Source organism: Trypanosoma brucei, chromosome 1 (assembly GCF_000210295.1).
Source record: "Trypanosoma brucei gambiense DAL972 chromosome 1, complete sequence".
Lineage (NCBI taxonomy): Eukaryota > Euglenozoa > Kinetoplastea > Trypanosomatida > Trypanosomatidae > Trypanosoma > Trypanosoma brucei.
Genome location: NC_026734.1, coordinates 577,045 through 592,782, shown reverse-complemented (window position 1 = coordinate 592,782; position 15,738 = coordinate 577,045). Strand labels below are relative to the sequence as shown.

The window sequence follows — 15,738 nt, the reverse complement described above, 5'->3', positions numbered from 1 at the left end:
ATTAATAATAATAATAATAATAATAATATATATATATATATGAAGAAAAATAATTAAAAAAAAAAGTGTAACTGAACAGATAATGAATACCCTAAAGTAATGTTAATGCAGTACATATAAACAAATAATAATAATAATAAAGTAGATGATGAGAGAAAAGAAAATAAAGAGAAGAGAAGTGATATGATGTGATATGAGTGAAGAGACATAATGAAGCAGTAAAACGGCATGAGGTGCGCAATAACAATAGCATTTATAATAATTATGATGATAACAAGGGCAGTAATGAAATGACGCATGAATCGCGCGCAGTGTAGTTGAGAAAGAGAGGTAATGATAATTTTCTTTTCTTTTTTACACAAAAAAAAAAGAACAAGAAAAACAAAAGTTTTAAATATAAATATAACAAGGGAGGGGACCGGAAAAAAAAAAGTAAAAAAAAAAAGAAATGTTAGAGGGAAGAGAATGCAGGAAAGTAAAGGAGTACACGAGTGACACATTAGTACATAATACTGCGATTGTGTACACTACACTAGAGGGAAATGAATAAAATAAATAAATAAACAAACAAACACCGAAAAATGGAAAGAAGGAAAGAAGAAGGAGAATAAATTTTTCTAAAGGTACCACAGAGCGGGTGGAAGGGATGTGTCATTTTTTTTTTTAATAAAAAAAAATATATATTTTTAAAAAGAAAAAAAGAAACAAAGGAAATGAAATAAGAATAATAATCGAAAACAAAGGAAAAAAAAAAAGAGGAAAGAGGAAAGTACAAATAAGATAAGATAAGATTTGAAAAAAAAAAAAAGACGAGTTAAGACGAGCATACAAACTTTAAATTATACACACCGCTAAAAAGCGGTGTAATAACAATAAATAACCACAACAGCAACAGAAACAGCGATAATAATGAATAATGAGTAATGAGTAATGTCACATATATAAATAAATGAATAACATATTTCTACATATATTTATATATATAAATATACGCATACGCATACGCATACAATATACATATATATATAAATATATAAATATATATTCTCATCCCTTTTTTTTTTGGAACTTCTTTTTTTTTTCTTCTATTAGTTTTCGCCGTTGTTGACTGTTGCCGTTAAAGTTTGATGCACTTCCTTCTCTCCTTTTATTATTCCCCCTTTTCCTTTTTCTCTCTCTCTCTCTCTCTCTTTTTACCTCTCTTTTCTTTGTTTATTTTATTGCTCTCTTTTTCCTTTCCTTTTTTTCCCCCCTTTTTCTTTTTATTTTCCCTTCCACTCCCGCTTTTCTATAATTTTTTCTTGAGTTTTTCTTTTTTTTTTTTGTTATTGCGCGTTTGTTGTTTTTTGTTCTTTCTTTTCTTTCTTTTTCCTCTCTGCTTTTCGTTAATTATTTTTATTGCGACTTGCCATTCTGGCGCATCACAACATGCAACCAAAAAGCGCAAACACTCATAACAAAACAAAAAACAAAAAAAAGTAAGAAAAAACAAACACACACACACAAAAAAAAAAATAATAATAATAATAATAATAATAGTGAGGGGAAGTGAAACATCACAAAAAACAAAAAAAACAAAAATAATAAACAACCAGAGCAACAACAATAACAATAACAATAACAATTAAGGCACAGTTGTCTATAATTCTCCGCTCCACTTCGTTGTTTTACTTTACACACATGCATATATGCATACGCGTGTGTGCCTCCCTAATTTTTATTTGTTTTGTTTTTACGCCAATATATATATATATATATTTATTTATATTTTTTTTGTTTTCTATCAATTAGTTTAAGCTCTCACTTACTCAAACTAACACACTCATACATGCATGAAATGAAACCAACATGCATGTTTACGTGAGAGAGTGAAATATATGGAAGGAAAGAGGGGGAAACAATAAATAATAATAATAATAATAACACAAAAGAAAAGGAAAAGGAAAAAAAGAAAAGAAAAGGAGTAACACAAACACATGACAAAATGTCAATAGATCCTAATGTATTTCTTCTCTTCTCTTTTTCTTTTTTTCCTTTTCCTTTTCTTTTTTTTTATTTTTTTTCCCCCTTTCCCCCTTTTCCCCTTTTTTCTTTTTTTCTTCTTTTCTTTCCCTCCGTCAGTCAAAACGTCCCTCTTATTTCTTATTTACTTTTCATTTATTCCTTCCTCTGTTTCACCTCTTCGCCTTTGTTTTGCATTCGTTACATCGCTTTGATAAAAAGAAGAGAAGTGTACAAACGCCTAAAACAAAAACATGTCCTCACAAGCGATTAAACTTCTAAACCTGATAAAAAAAAAAATTCGTACAGGCACACGGACAACACACGCAAGGAAGGAACATGTTCAAAAAAGATTCGCGATGCTCTCTTTGATGTACAAATACATAATAAAATAAATAAGAAAAAAAAATGGGAAGACGAAGAAAGAGGAGGTGAGGGTCCCACAGTCACTGTGGCAACAGGAAGGGGCCCAACAATATAAAAAAGGGAAAAGAAGAAAAACGAAAAAAAAATAGGAAGAGGAAAATAAACAAAAATTGGCGTAAAAACAAAAAGGGAGTTGAAGTAAAAACGTAAGGAAGGAAGGAGGGAGGGAAAAAGGGAGAGAGGGGGGGGAGGAGGAGCAACTCTGAAACGAGTACAGACGATACGCTGAGAAGTACGAGCGAAAAATGCATTCGAGAATAGAAAGAAGCAAAACAAAATAATAAAAAAAAACACACACACACATGCAGAGACATGCAGAGACACACGCAGAGGCAAGTGTGTAAAAAGAAGTCGGGAGCACATTAAAATAATGAAATGCATCTCTCTTCCCTTCCACTGCTACATTTTTCCCTCATAAACTCAAAACTTCCCATCCCCCTCTCCCCCACACCCCCTTCATGATGCATGCCCGTTGCCCACCACCAAACCTCAATGGAATGAAACAACTCACTAAATAAAGAAAGTATAAAAAAAAAAAGAAAGAAAGAAACACAGCCTCTTGCAATGAGTTGCCCAGCGGTACAACACAACAACACCAAAACAAGAACTAAAAAAAAAAAGACAAAAAAGAAGACGTGTGGCACAACAGATTATAGCCCGGAAGCAAAACCTGCTGACCACCCCTGCCGCCTCTTTTTCCTCCTGCACTAACAACCCGGTACAGAACGCCAGACGGTACTATTCAAATAATTAAATCCACGTCTCCAATTCAGCGCATCGGGGTTGCGATCGAATTGCTGCCACTTCCGCCTGCACGTCTCACGCGAATACTTCTGCGGGCACTTAAGAGAAAACCGGACCCACTCCTCAAACACGTGGTCCTCGTTGCTAAAATTGTGCAATGCAAGGCCCACACGCACCCAAATGTCGTAACATTCCGCAGCTCGTGGCGGCAGGCGGTGAAGTTTTTCCACAGCTGTTTTGAAACGATGCCACTTGGCGGATTCGGTTAAATACCTCGAAACAACATTACCATAGGCATCATACTCTACGGGCTTTGCATTCTGAGCACCTACAATGTTCTTTGCACGAATGAGTTTGAAGGAACGGAGGTAATCACTCCTCGCCCTCAACAACTTCTGAGCGTTATCAACGTCATCATTCTCTGTAACGCGCCGCTCCTTAACGGGGGCGGTGCGAATGCAAAAGGTCCGCTCCAGTATCTGAGCGTCACTAAGAGTACATAAGTGGGCAGCCATATCGTCTAAACGCTTCTGAAGCGCAGTGTCTTTCGCCTTCAAGAGCGGAACTAGCCGCTTTCCTCTATGATATCCTCCGGCAGTGTTGGAGGATAAGGGCATCCCCTGTGGTACAGTTATCTTACTACTGTAGGCACAGCGAAGCATGCCGTTAACACGGTAGCACTGCTCATCAATTACCGTCCTGCCGAGGGTTGTGTTCACCTCATCGGCAAGAAGCTTTACAACACGATAGTCCTGAAAGGCAACAATTTTTCCATGGGAGGCCCTGGACTTACCACCCTCAGCTGATCGACCCCTACCTTGCTTCACATCACCACCGGCACTATGCTCATCAACTCCGACTCCACCACTCCCACCAGAAGAACCCATCGAACCGGCAGCTGCGGCTCCACCACTATCAGATTGTGTCCCCATGGAACGGGCATGCAGATGGTATGAAACCTTCCCCGCACTCGGAACCTCATTGGTAAGAACAAGGAACGATGGCTGCGAAAAACCAATCGCCTCCAATCGCACGTCAAGATAGTTCAACACCTCAAGCAACGCCTTTTCCCCGCCGGCCGGGGTTTCATTCGGTAAGTCGATATCGGCAAAGAAGTCACATGGAACGTTCTCTCGACCACAGACGGTGTGAAAGTGGTGCATATGTGGGGGAAACGAAAGGAGACGTTCAGCAATGACAAGTGGGCAGTCTTCACTGCCATTGGTGCGGCTACTGTTGCGGCTACTGCCTTTCTTCTCATCGGCACCACTAACGCCAACACCACCACCAGCGTCCGGTCCTACAATCTCACGGTGGTCATTTATGAACTTCGGTCCGCATGCAAAACGAATAAATGAAAATGCACCGGACTTGACCTCTTGCCGGCCTAACAACAGATCATGAATCTTCATCGCCGCCTGAAGCTGATCGAGTCGATAGCTACGTGTGATGTGGTTGTGAAGCCCACGAAATGGGTTGGCCACACCACCACCGGTAGTGGTTGCTTGACTACTATGATCCCTCAAAACCTCGGCACGCGGCGGTGTCGTGGCCACGGTTGACGTAGGAGTGGTCACTCTACTAGCCTTGGAATTTTCCTCCGTTGCATCTACTGCATCTCTCTTACCGGATGCTGATCTCTTTCCCTTTGGTGTGTTGGCTCCGCTCTCAGCTGAACGCCGCCTCGGAGTTGGTGTTGCAACAGTTTCTGTTGTCCCTACACTTGCTGCAGCGGGAACGGGGGCCTTTTCCACTGCCGGTGATGCTACGGGTGCAGCGCCTGCCCTCGGGGATCTTGTGGGCGTAACCACAGTTACTTGGGACTTGGCAGGCGTTGACGCTGCCCGGGGTGCACGTTTGGGGGTAACCACCGTCACTCCGGGCTTGGAAGGGACCGAAGTGGATCGTGCCGCACGCGTAGGTGTGACTATCATCATTTGGGAGTTCGCGGGTGCTACTGCTGATGCCGCTCTTGCCGGCGTCCCTACGGCCGCCTGAGGTTTTGCCGGCGGCGAAGTCGGTCGAGTCGCTCGCGTGGGACTTACTACTACTGCGACCTGCGGCTTCACAGGTGTTGTTGCAACCGCCGACCGTGTTGGAGTCACCACGGTCACCGCTTGAGGGGTCGCAGCTGCGGCTCTCGGAGTCCTCGTGGGCGTAACTACGGTTACATGTTTTTTTGCAGGTGTTGTTGCCGATCCCGCTGCCTTCGGCGCCGTCCTCGCCCTTGAAGGTGCCGCCGCCGCAGCTGCGGCCGCTAAGGCTCGGGCCACGGCCGCCTCTGTTGCAGCCGTTTCGGATACTTTGGTTGTGTTTACTGCCGCCGGAACCGGCCTCGCTACCGGTGATGTCTCCGCAGCTGTCGCCCCTGCGCCTCGTGGTGATGCCCTTCGCCGAGCCCTTGCAGGTGAAGTTTTTCCCGTTGCAGTCGGTGTCGTAGCCGCAGACCTCACACGTCCCTGTGCCGCTGCTGTTGGGGTGACAGCAGGCGCTGAAGCGGCCACCTGCGTCGTGGCTCTAGCTGCTGGTCTGGTTCCCCAGGGTGTTCGTGGCGATGGGGCAGATTTCGATACCCGAGAGCGGGGTGGCACAACATTCGCTGCCGTAGTGGCACCTCTCGTGGCCGTCACGGCCGCGTCTACCGCCCGCATCGCCTCCTCAACAGCTGCACGGCTGATTGGTCTGGTGGCCATTGCTGCAATGGGTACCGTCGTCCCTGCGGGTGTTGCCGACTTGACCGCAGCATTCACCGCCTGCATGGCCTTCTCCAAAGCAGCCCGCGTATCGGGACTAGGAACTGATCCTCGCGCTCGCACACCTGCGGCAGTTGTTGTTGTTGTGGTGGTGGTCCCCGATGCGGCCCCGGCCGCCGCAACTCTCGTGGGTGACGCTCTCGCCACTATCGCAGCTGCCGCCGCTCTCGCGCCCGCCGTCGTAGCCGCAGATATGTTGACGGCTGCGGCGGCACTTGATGGTTTCGCAGCAGCCTTTGTCCCCCGTGGCGTTCGCGGCGTGCGCAAGCTCCTTGCCGTTCCACTGGGTGACGTTGCGATAGCTGGTCTGCTGCTGGCTGGAGACTTCGTTGCCGGCGGCCGCACGGAGGATAATGTCGGCAGCGGCTGCACCGGTACCGACGTCGACGTTCGGGCAACTTGACGGTTCTGTTGCTGCGGCTGCTGCCCTTGCGTGGCGGGTGCTGCCATCGGCGCGGTCTGCACACCAGATGCTGAGGGTGTTGCCTGAAGCCCCCCTGCTGCGGTCTGACTCGCTGTGCGACGCAGCGGTTGCCGACTTAACACTCGATTTTGATTCGCCTCCATTACGTTCTGCATGGAGAGCTGCGACACGCTACTGCCTGTAACTCCTCCTCCCCCTCCTACTGTTCCAAGTGTTGTTGTTGCCGCTCTCGTAAAGGAGGAAACACCGGGTCGACTGGTGGTCCTCCCATCACTAACAGCGGCGTATTCTATGTGCGCCCCCTGGCGTGAAGCACTCCTACTTGCTGCAGCACCACCACTCGTGCTTATTGCTGCTTCATTACGCATGTGAGCTGATGGCCTCCCGCGACGTCCGCCAGCTGTAGGCGCCGATCCCCTACGCGTCCCACCGGGTCCATCTGTAGAGGTTCCTATACACCTCGTAGCGTATCGTAACGAGGAGGGAGACGCTGAGGCAATCAAGGCACATTGTACCGCCCTGGGAAGGTGAAACATTAGAGTTGTAAAGATGAAAGCAATCCCCCACAATTCAGTGGCACTGCTCCCCTCTTTACCACCTGTACTTCTCCTTTAAATGCCAATGTTGGTGTACCGTGGAATATCCTTTTTCTTTTCTCTTTTTATTTTTCTTTTTCCTTCCCTTGTCTTGCCTTATCTTTTCCCTCCTCCGTGACGTTTTTTTTTCCCCTTTATGCTTTGTAACGATCCCTCCACCTTCCTTTTCCCCTTGCGTTTCTCTCCTTCTTTCTTTCCTCCTGTTCACCACGTACCCTTCGTTTGTTTATTTGTTCCAACTGTTTTATTTTCCTGTGTGGTGGTACGGTTTATATAGGATGTGTGTCGACGTGAAGGCGGGCGGTGGAAACGCACGCACAAAAAAAAAGAAAAAAAAAAGAAACACACACCACGGGAGTTAACCACCTTTTCACTATTCCCCCTTTTTTTTTTACCCCCCTCTAGTCCTTTGACTATGGACTGAGTATGGTGATATATATATATATATATATACGCAGAACCGAACGGATCAACGCGTATGTGATAGGGTGGAAATACAAATACAAAAAGAGGAAGAAAAAGAAGAGGATATCAATGAATAAATGCAGGATAAAAATAATATAGATGTGTGTGAAAGTGTAAACAGTGAAGCAAAAAAAAAAAATAGAGAATGAAAGAGAGCGACTAGTGAAACAGTCAAAAAGGAAAAAACGTGCAGCCGGGAGAGAGGAAGTGCCGTTGATGTGTAGGAGAGGGGAGAAATGAGAGAAAAGTAAAGTAAAGTGAGAGAAAAGTAAAGAAAAGTGAGAGAAAAAGAAAATTGAAATAAATGAAAAGTGAAATAAATGAGATACATGCGCACACAACACCAAATCCCTCGCTCATTCCCATCTTTCACTCCTTTCCATGCACCTTATGCACATATACATGTATATGCCTCAATTCAAACAAAAAAATTAAAGAATAAAACCACATCAAGGTCGAAAAAACAAAAAACAATATGAAACTAAAGAAGAAACACCCCTCCCTCTTGTGCCTAACACTTTGTTAGTTTCCTTTTCCCCACGCCACAACACGGATAAAAAAAAAAAAACATGCATTCGAATAATTTGTTCCCCTTGCAATTCCCTTCCCCCAATACATACACATATCATTCTGCATATATATATATATATATATATATATATATCGTTTTCTATCCACCGCGTCTTACCACCTCCCCTCGTCATTATTAAATTTATTTGCATCATTTCACCCTATTTCCTCTTTCTCATATAAGCGTCGCATGCACACCCCTTTTTGCTCATTTATAATTATTTATTTATTCAGTCCTCTACATTTCCCCCTGTTTTCCCCTCCCTTCCTCCCTTCCTCCCTTCCTCCCTTCCTCCCTTCCTCCCTTCCTCCCTTCCTCCCTTCCTCCCTTCCTCCCTTCCTCCCTTCCTCCCTTCCTCCCTTCCTCCCTTCCTCCCTTCCTCCCTTCCTCCCTTCCTCCCTTCCTCCCTTCCTCCCTTCCTCCCTTCCTCCCTTCCTCCCTTCCTCCCTTCCTCCCTTCCTCCCTTCCTCCCTTCCTCCCTTCCTCCCTTCCTCCCTTCCTCCCTTACCTTTCCTCTCTTTGCTATTCCCCTCTGCACACAATTCCCTTCGATACACGACACATTTTACACCTCAGATACGAGCACGTGGTTAACCACGACACTCTCAAGCGTTTTTTTTTGTAAGAACTTAAATAATAAAAGCGACTGCGGCGACACATTTTGATAATTAATAATATTGTTGTCATTACCCACTACCTGTTTCATTTTGTTTTTTTTTTGTTTTCATGCTTTCTTTCAGTTCCCACCCTTCCATTTCCCAGTACATAGTGTCAATATGCTTACCCGTTTGGTTTGGCCCAACGTCAATAAAAGTAAATTTATAGTAATAAAAATAACAATAATAATAGTAACAACAGTAACAATAGTCATCGTGATGGTAATAGTGATAGTAATAGTAATAGTAGTAGTAACCGGAGTAGATCAAATCAATGTTGAGCCAAAATAAAGTGAGGGAAGTAAACCCAACTCACCAAAAAAAAAAGAAAAAGAAGGAAAGAAACACAAATATTAACGTGTTATCATATATACAAAAAATTTTTTTTTCAGCCGTATTTGGACCCCAAGCAGTCATTTAACGTTGGTGATGGCGCAGTCGGCCGGGACGAAACAGTCAGAAAAGCAGTCCATGGCAGCGCCTGCAAGAGATGGAATGTTCATTTATATGAATATACAACGGAAAGCAAAAATAGGTAAATAAACAAATAAGGATTAGAGGTGGGGGATGAGAGCGCTCACAAGGAAACTCATAGAAATAAATTCACAGATCCAAAATTAACCTCCCCTTCCCCCTCACTTCCCTTTTTTTTTTTGATTTCCCTCCTTCCTTGCTTATTTTGGCCCCCTTTGCTACGGCTGCGGTTGGCTGTTGAGCCCCCGAATGCCCATCCCACACACTCCCCATTCACGCATTTGAGCGTCATTCCCTGATGCCAAGTCCCCACCCCTTCCCTCAAAACAAAAAAAAACGAGAAGAAGCGGCTCTCTCCACCAGTTCCACAACGGCGGCAATGATAAAGTTTCGGCCGCAGTGGCACCACCGTGTCAAGCCTAACATATCCATCCCCTTTCTTCCCTCGTTACCCTTCACATCTTTCTTATGCATACTTGGCCCAAATGCCCTCCTGGAACTGGCGCAGAGCCTTCACCACACGCTCCATATGCGCTTCGGGTGGGAGGATCGTCGTGCGGAAGTGCAGTGTCCCAGGCTGCTGCCCAAAGCCAGAACCCGGCACCACAACAATACCGGTGCTCTCGAGAAGCTCCAGTGCCCAACGCGCGTCCGGCGCAAGCTGTCGGCCCTCCTTTGAGTTCATCTCATCGTTGTGCTTCACGTACTTGGGAGGGAGCTCAATAGTGGGGAAAGCGTACATGGCGCCCTCAACAGATTGGGACTTGAAGCCACGGATGTTGTTCAGTTCCTTTGCAAGCAGGTCAGCACGGCGCTTAAGGCTTTCAAAAATGCCACTGTACTCTGCCGTGTAGCGGTCGAAGCTCGCATCGCCAGGTTTCGGCGGGGAGCACATCAGTGCCGTCATAAGCTGACCGTTGACGTTGCTGCAGAGGTTAATAGAGCACAATTTCATCACCTGCTCCACTAACTCAGGCGGAGCGTTTGTGAGTGTGAAGTACCCACCACGGCGACCACACTCACCGATAATACCCTTCGACACGGAGTGCAAGGAAACAAGCACGGTGTCGGTGTTGTATGGTGGTGGAAGTTCGAGCACAATCTTCCGAAAACTCTCAAACCGCTTGGTCGCGGTGTAGATATTTTCCTGGTAAACCTCATCGGCCATGAGCACAACACCGTGATCGCAACAGAACTTGGCAACCTCCTCCATCACAGTGCGCTCCAACACGCCACCTGTAGGGTTACCAGGGTTAATCACGACGAGCACGCGGGGCGTCGCGTTTCCGTTCGCCACACAGTCTTTGTATACTGCCTCGAGCTCTCCAACGTTCAGCGCCCAGCCTTCGCTCTCACGAAGGTAATACATCGCGGGGGTACCTCCCAACAATGCAATCTGTGCCGTGTACAGCGGATACTGCGGGATGGGAATCATCACAGCGTCCTTCTCATCGCCCACAAGCGTCTGTAAGATTATGCGCACACCAGTGCTTGCGCCGTCTGTAAGCACAATCGACGATGCCTCCTGAAGCGGTTTTACATAGGCGTCACGCTCATTCACATACTGCGCGACGATGTCACGTACAAAGGCATAGCCTGCGGAGTCCGTGTAGGCGCCAGTACGTTGGCCGATGTGGCCCAAGTAGAGACGCGCACGGGAAACAGCATCAGAGGGATATCGAGAGACGACGGCGTTATCCTCAAGCAGAAATGGAGCATCGATAAGCGACATCACTTGACGGTGAAAGGTAAGCGGCTTCTGCTCCAGGGCTTGGGGGTTGCCAATGTTGCAGTAAACCAGTTCGTTGAAGGAGAACTTCGACTTCCCCGTGCCTGAACGGATTTCCTCCCTGATTTCGTCGGCTCGCATCGGCACAAGCCCGCGCACGGCATACTGAGCCTTCTTTACGCGTGGGTTGATGTGAACGCCCTTGGAAACGTGGGCCCCACCCTTCTGAAAAAATTCCTGGTTACCTTTCATTGTCGAGGTCTTCAGTGATCGTGCTCCGTATCTCGACACAAAAATTGATTTTGTGGGCTCAGGATTCTGTTTTCGCGCTAACCCGCCAATGTGTTGTACGCTCGACTTGGCTTTGTTCTTCTTACTAATGTTTAGAAAATCCAAACACTTTTCCTCGTTCTGTATAAACCAAACGGAAAATAAATATATATCCATTTATAATGGGAGAGCGATTATCCAACGGATGGAACAATAAATAGTTGCCCGCAACAGCAGGGGGCGCGAGGAGAAAACGAACTGAGAGGGTACGCGTGTACAAAACGTTTATCGGTGCTGGTACAGCAGCACAATGAACTTAGAAGCGCCGTAGCAAAGGGAGGCAACAGGCACATGTTTCGAGTATGCATGCACGGGGTTCACGGTGAGCCATATCATGTCGACCAACAGTTGCCCACAAATCGCTCGACGCATGCTAATCAAAGAATAGACATGGTAGCAAAGCGCTCCTGGAGCGCTGTTAGTTGCAGTAACGGGGCCGGTGGTGTAGCAGACACGCATGTGGAGGAGGTCACGTCACTGCCAATGGACAATACATTGGAAGTACATCTGATATCACTAGCGCTGCTTGGCAACCGCTTCACACTACCCTCACTTGGGCTTCGTCCGCTACGACTGTCTCTGCCTTGTTTGCCGAATCTCTGATTACTATTGTTGGGGTTACTCTCAAAACCGTAGCCCGCGCCCAACTCATTAACACCCTCGTAGCTCACTGGCGCCGCTACAACATCATGTGGCGGCTGCCGACGTCGCTTACTAAAGTAACCCTGCACGTTACTCCGCCTCTCGGATTTCTCTTTGTTGCAAAAATGCGTTGACAATGTCGACCGCCGTCGGTGGGACGTTGCTGAGGAACCCACAGAAAGGTTGTTTGGAGTTGACGCGAGGAACGCTCCAGAGCAAAGAGTAGACGAGTTGGGTGTCGATGTCACTGCTACGAAAGGCGGTGTTGGAGTGGCCTTTGGGGACACTGCCGTTTCGGACGCCGCTACAGCAGACCCCGCGATTGCGCCTGAAGTACTGAGAGAACCGCACCGATGGTGCTCAGCACCACCGCTACGGTCGCGAATATTTAGCTGTATTGTACAATCTCTAGGCATCGGTCCCTGCAGCGGCGTGGCACACGCATTGGGAAGCTCAACCAACGGGTTGCGCAACGGTGATGAGTTACCCTGAGCTCGCGTTGCGTCATGCGCTGTCTGGGACCGTTCCTGCGAAGCCTTCACGGACTTGCGCTGCTCTCCCATGGGTCGGGTTGGCACAGGAGGACCCCGACGACTCTCATGGTGCCAGGGGGAAATATGTGGTACACCCTGTCCACCCACCCTCGCCCCTGTGGGCGAAGCACTGCTGTAAGGATGTCCGTTTGCACCCATTAAATTAATACTAACGCCATCACCAGGCTGTAGGTGCTCCCACAGCACGTCTTGAACGATGGAACGGAGCAGTTCTGCCTGCACCTCCTCGCTACTCTGAGTACAATCGAAACGTGATACATCATTAAGCAAACAATTTGGAGTACGGTCAATACTCTCAATATGTTGCGAATGGTAAGGCTGTTGGCACCGTTTATATTGTCGGAGGCAAGGCGTCAAAAAGCTTGGCAAAGGTCGGGACGGAGTGCTTGGACCACTGCACGCAGGGGCGAGAGACCCCACAACTGTCGGCTGTGCGGGCACGGCTGATTCAGGTGAAAACGGCAATTCAGTGGTCGGCCCGCACATCTCCCCAACATCGCGTCCATCCTGATGTCCACATTGCTGATGGAAGTGGCAGGTACCATGTGACGAAAGTGAAGGCACCTCTTCCGCCCCCACATACCTCTTCCACTCTAGGCGCTCCGCTGCGCATTTCCATCGTTCAACCTCACGCTCCCGCTCCGCCACAACCGCCAGCAACCTCTGAATCTCGCCTTCAAGTCGTACCTCTGTGGCCCGGTGTCTCGCCACTGTGCCTTGAAGGGTTTCCACCGTCTCCTGCAGCGTAGTCTCGCGCTGCTGAACAAATTGCAGTTCACGTTGCGCGCGCAGCAATTCTGACTCCGCTCGCTTCTTTAATTCGTCCACCTGATCAAAACGCAGGCGTCCTCGATCGACCTCACCTCGCAACCCGCTGATTGTCAGCTCCAGATGTTGTTGCTGTGCTAACCACTCATCTCGGGCGAGCTGGGTAGCCAACCTCGACTCCCTTAGTGCGCGGCAACTCTCTTCTTCTTGTCTGCGACGCTCCCGCTCCAACAGCTCGTACGATCGCTTCACCTCCCGCAACTGCGCCTCATAGCCGCCTTCGATGGCCTTTTGCTGCTCACGACGTCCACGCCGTTCGAGCTCCATGCACTCGCTGAGCAATTTGTTTTCCTGCTGTTGTGTACCGCGGGCCGCCTCTAGTCGGTGGCGCATCTCTGCCTCCCGCTGAACGCATTCCTGCATCTCGCCCACCCGGTCTCGCAGCGACTCGTTCAGTAACTCCAGTCGTCGGGTCTCCGCAGCAGTCTCATCAAATCGCCCCTCCAACTTTGATAGCGCACGCTGCAACTCGGCTTCACGAATGGATAGGATCTCCTCTCTTTCGCGCAGCACTGCATGGGCTTTCTCCGTCGCCTCCTTACGAGCGTCGGCGAGCTTGCTCTCCCACGCAGCCTCGGCCGCCTGTTGCACACGTCTATGTTCCTCCACACCGGCACGCAGAGACCGTATTTGAGTCCATAACGACTCGCGGTCGGTGGTTACTTCGTCGCGTTCCTCTCTTGCAGATTTGAGTTCCCACCGGAGCTGCTGCGTGCGGCGCTGGTAATCCTCGTCGGCTTGCTGGAGTTTAGATTCCTGCATAGAAACCTTCGATTTGGCTGCGATAAGTTCCTCTTGCTGCACGTTGTATCGTGCGGTGAGTGTCTCTAGCTCCGTTTCTATCCGCTGGCTGTGGCGCTCAAGTTGCTCATACGCACCTGTCATCTCCTCGAGCACGCAACGAAGCTGCGACAGCGCCCTCTCCTTATTGGCAACGTCATCCAGCAACTCCCTGCACCGCTCAGAAGTAGCATACAGTCCCCCTTGACAAGTCATACTTTTCCCTGCATTCTCTCCAGCAGCTATTTCATCTTCCGTCATCCCTGCTACCGCAGATGGTGGCCTGGTTGGACCCTGCCGAGGTGTTGCCATGGTTAAAGGACACGTGCCTCTTTGGAAACTTCAGCCAGCAACACTCTAAACAACTCTCCCTCTCACGTGCAAGCCTTTTAGGTACAAAGGCACAACGGATGCACACGCAGCCAAAGGCGCTGTCCACAAAGGTGCAAAGGACTGAGCAGGGGGAGAGACGTACTGAGCACGTTGAGGTTGACACGCAATGGTGAAGGGGATGAAAGCGAATTGTAACAATTCAGTATCCCACGAGGCGCACCCAAAGCACTCACACCTTCCTTTCCCCTCCACACCTCCTCCTTTACTTCTCGGTCACTTCACCACCTTTCTATTCCAGCACACACACACACACACACGTACATGCACCCCTTGGCGCTTTACTACCCTTCAATTGGAGGGCCCGTGAAATGCGATTAAGCAGTGGGCAAAAGAGGGGGACAAAAGAGAAATGTGGTGGGGGAGACAGCATTCACGGGGAAGACACAAAAGAATTATCCTCCACGAAAAAAAAAAAGTGCTGAAGCCTCGCCCTCTTGCATTCTGCTGTTTGGGCGGGGAACCTAACCATGCACTGCTCAAACGGACAGGAAGAGACGCAATAAGAACAACAAATAAATAGCAGTAGCAATAGGAGCAGGCAGCAACCGAGCCGAAGAGGCGGTTCATCGATAAATGGTGTTGGCCAAAACACGACGACTAAAACTCAAAGGAGGTTGCAACTCTATTTGAAGAAAAGATACTCAGGACTCAACAGGTTGCATGCATGTGAATAAACCAACCCACAAGTACAAGAAAGAGAAAGGAAGGACACCTAAAATGGGTGATGGGGCCTAACCAACCAAGGGACTGTTGTAAAAAAAAAAAAAAAACGTCCCTTCTTCCACTACAGAGACAATCAGAATGCGTCACGAGAAAATTCAGTCTGCACAAATCGAAGCATGTACACACACAGAAATTTTCCCCTTTGTCTGCTGCACATCCCCCCGCCACCGAGCATCGAAACATATATATATATATATATATATATATATATTAGGGGAAAAGCAGAAAGTGAAGTGACAAGTTAATTGCTCATATCTAAATGATGCCGCGTACCAACCCAAGCAGCGGCAGGGAAAACAGAGTGAATATGCTGGAAGGTACGCACGCGGGTGAAAAGAGGGACACGACCGCACCTGACCTCACCCTGTTTTGATCCGGACAGGTTGTCAAGCTCGTTCTCCCTGACGCACACTCGTGTCCACCTGCTGTTGCTGGTCTCTCAAGTAATATTGCAGAATTCTTCAGCTCGCGGGAAGTGGTGGGGCAAATTGTGCTGCATGGCCGATTCCTTCCTTCTCTCAAGCATGGAATCCCCCCCACTTACACTGGGAGTCAGAAGGTTATTTCTGGGGCTATCTACCGCACCCTGGAAAGTTGGGAAATCAAGTGCCGGCACCAGGTTCTCCGAAGAACTCCCCGTAAGCCCAAA

The 15,738-nt window shown here is 48.2% G+C and overlaps 11 protein-coding genes across 11 annotated transcripts; all 11 read right to left on the bottom strand.

Moving 5' to 3' along the window:
* Positions 1-53: 53 nt before the first annotated feature.
* TbgDal_I2580 (hypothetical protein, unlikely) lies at positions 54-299 on the bottom strand (the record flags this gene model as incomplete). The annotated part of the gene is made up of 1 exon (XM_011773233.1): positions 54-299. One exon carries the CDS (start codon positions 297-299, stop codon positions 54-56), a length of 246 nt encoding a protein of 81 aa, XP_011771535.1.
* A 1,972-nt stretch (positions 300-2,271) lies between these two features.
* On the bottom strand, positions 2,272-2,808 carry TbgDal_I2570 (T. brucei spp.-specific protein; the record flags this gene model as incomplete). Its single annotated transcript, XM_011773232.1, has 1 exon — positions 2,272-2,808. The coding sequence occupies one exon, from the start codon at positions 2,806-2,808 to the stop codon at positions 2,272-2,274; it is 537 nt and encodes a 178-aa protein (XP_011771534.1).
* A 326-nt stretch (positions 2,809-3,134) lies between these two features.
* TbgDal_I2560 (hypothetical protein, conserved) lies at positions 3,135-6,884 on the bottom strand (the record flags this gene model as incomplete). The annotated part of the gene is made up of 1 exon (XM_011773231.1): positions 3,135-6,884. The coding sequence occupies one exon, from the start codon at positions 6,882-6,884 to the stop codon at positions 3,135-3,137; it is 3,750 nt and encodes a 1,249-aa protein (XP_011771533.1).
* Positions 6,885-7,413: 529 nt separating this feature from the next.
* Positions 7,414-7,740, bottom strand: TbgDal_I2550 (hypothetical protein, unlikely; the record flags this gene model as incomplete). Its single annotated transcript, XM_011773230.1, has 1 exon — positions 7,414-7,740. The coding sequence occupies one exon, from the start codon at positions 7,738-7,740 to the stop codon at positions 7,414-7,416; it is 327 nt and encodes a 108-aa protein (XP_011771532.1).
* A 118-nt stretch (positions 7,741-7,858) lies between these two features.
* TbgDal_I2540 (hypothetical protein, unlikely) lies at positions 7,859-8,134 on the bottom strand (the record flags this gene model as incomplete). Its single annotated transcript, XM_011773229.1, has 1 exon — positions 7,859-8,134. One exon carries the CDS (start codon positions 8,132-8,134, stop codon positions 7,859-7,861), a length of 276 nt encoding a protein of 91 aa, XP_011771531.1.
* Positions 8,135-8,502: 368 nt separating this feature from the next.
* TbgDal_I2530 (hypothetical protein, unlikely) lies at positions 8,503-8,667 on the bottom strand (the record flags this gene model as incomplete). Its single annotated transcript, XM_011773228.1, has 1 exon — positions 8,503-8,667. The coding sequence occupies one exon, from the start codon at positions 8,665-8,667 to the stop codon at positions 8,503-8,505; it is 165 nt and encodes a 54-aa protein (XP_011771530.1).
* Positions 8,668-9,225: 558 nt separating this feature from the next.
* Positions 9,226-9,402, bottom strand: TbgDal_I2520 (hypothetical protein, unlikely; the record flags this gene model as incomplete). Its single annotated transcript, XM_011773227.1, has 1 exon — positions 9,226-9,402. One exon carries the CDS (start codon positions 9,400-9,402, stop codon positions 9,226-9,228), a length of 177 nt encoding a protein of 58 aa, XP_011771529.1.
* A 174-nt stretch (positions 9,403-9,576) lies between these two features.
* TbgDal_I2510 (alanine aminotransferase, putative) lies at positions 9,577-11,091 on the bottom strand (the record flags this gene model as incomplete). Its single annotated transcript, XM_011773226.1, has 1 exon — positions 9,577-11,091. One exon carries the CDS (start codon positions 11,089-11,091, stop codon positions 9,577-9,579), a length of 1,515 nt encoding a protein of 504 aa, XP_011771528.1.
* A 455-nt stretch (positions 11,092-11,546) lies between these two features.
* On the bottom strand, positions 11,547-14,285 carry TbgDal_I2500 (hypothetical protein, conserved; the record flags this gene model as incomplete). Its single annotated transcript, XM_011773225.1, has 1 exon — positions 11,547-14,285. One exon carries the CDS (start codon positions 14,283-14,285, stop codon positions 11,547-11,549), a length of 2,739 nt encoding a protein of 912 aa, XP_011771527.1.
* A 369-nt stretch (positions 14,286-14,654) lies between these two features.
* Positions 14,655-14,933, bottom strand: TbgDal_I2490 (hypothetical protein, unlikely; the record flags this gene model as incomplete). The annotated part of the gene is made up of 1 exon (XM_011773224.1): positions 14,655-14,933. One exon carries the CDS (start codon positions 14,931-14,933, stop codon positions 14,655-14,657), a length of 279 nt encoding a protein of 92 aa, XP_011771526.1.
* Positions 14,934-15,014: 81 nt separating this feature from the next.
* Positions 15,015-15,272, bottom strand: TbgDal_I2480 (hypothetical protein, unlikely; the record flags this gene model as incomplete). Its single annotated transcript, XM_011773223.1, has 1 exon — positions 15,015-15,272. One exon carries the CDS (start codon positions 15,270-15,272, stop codon positions 15,015-15,017), a length of 258 nt encoding a protein of 85 aa, XP_011771525.1.
* Positions 15,273-15,738: the final 466 nt, after the last annotated feature.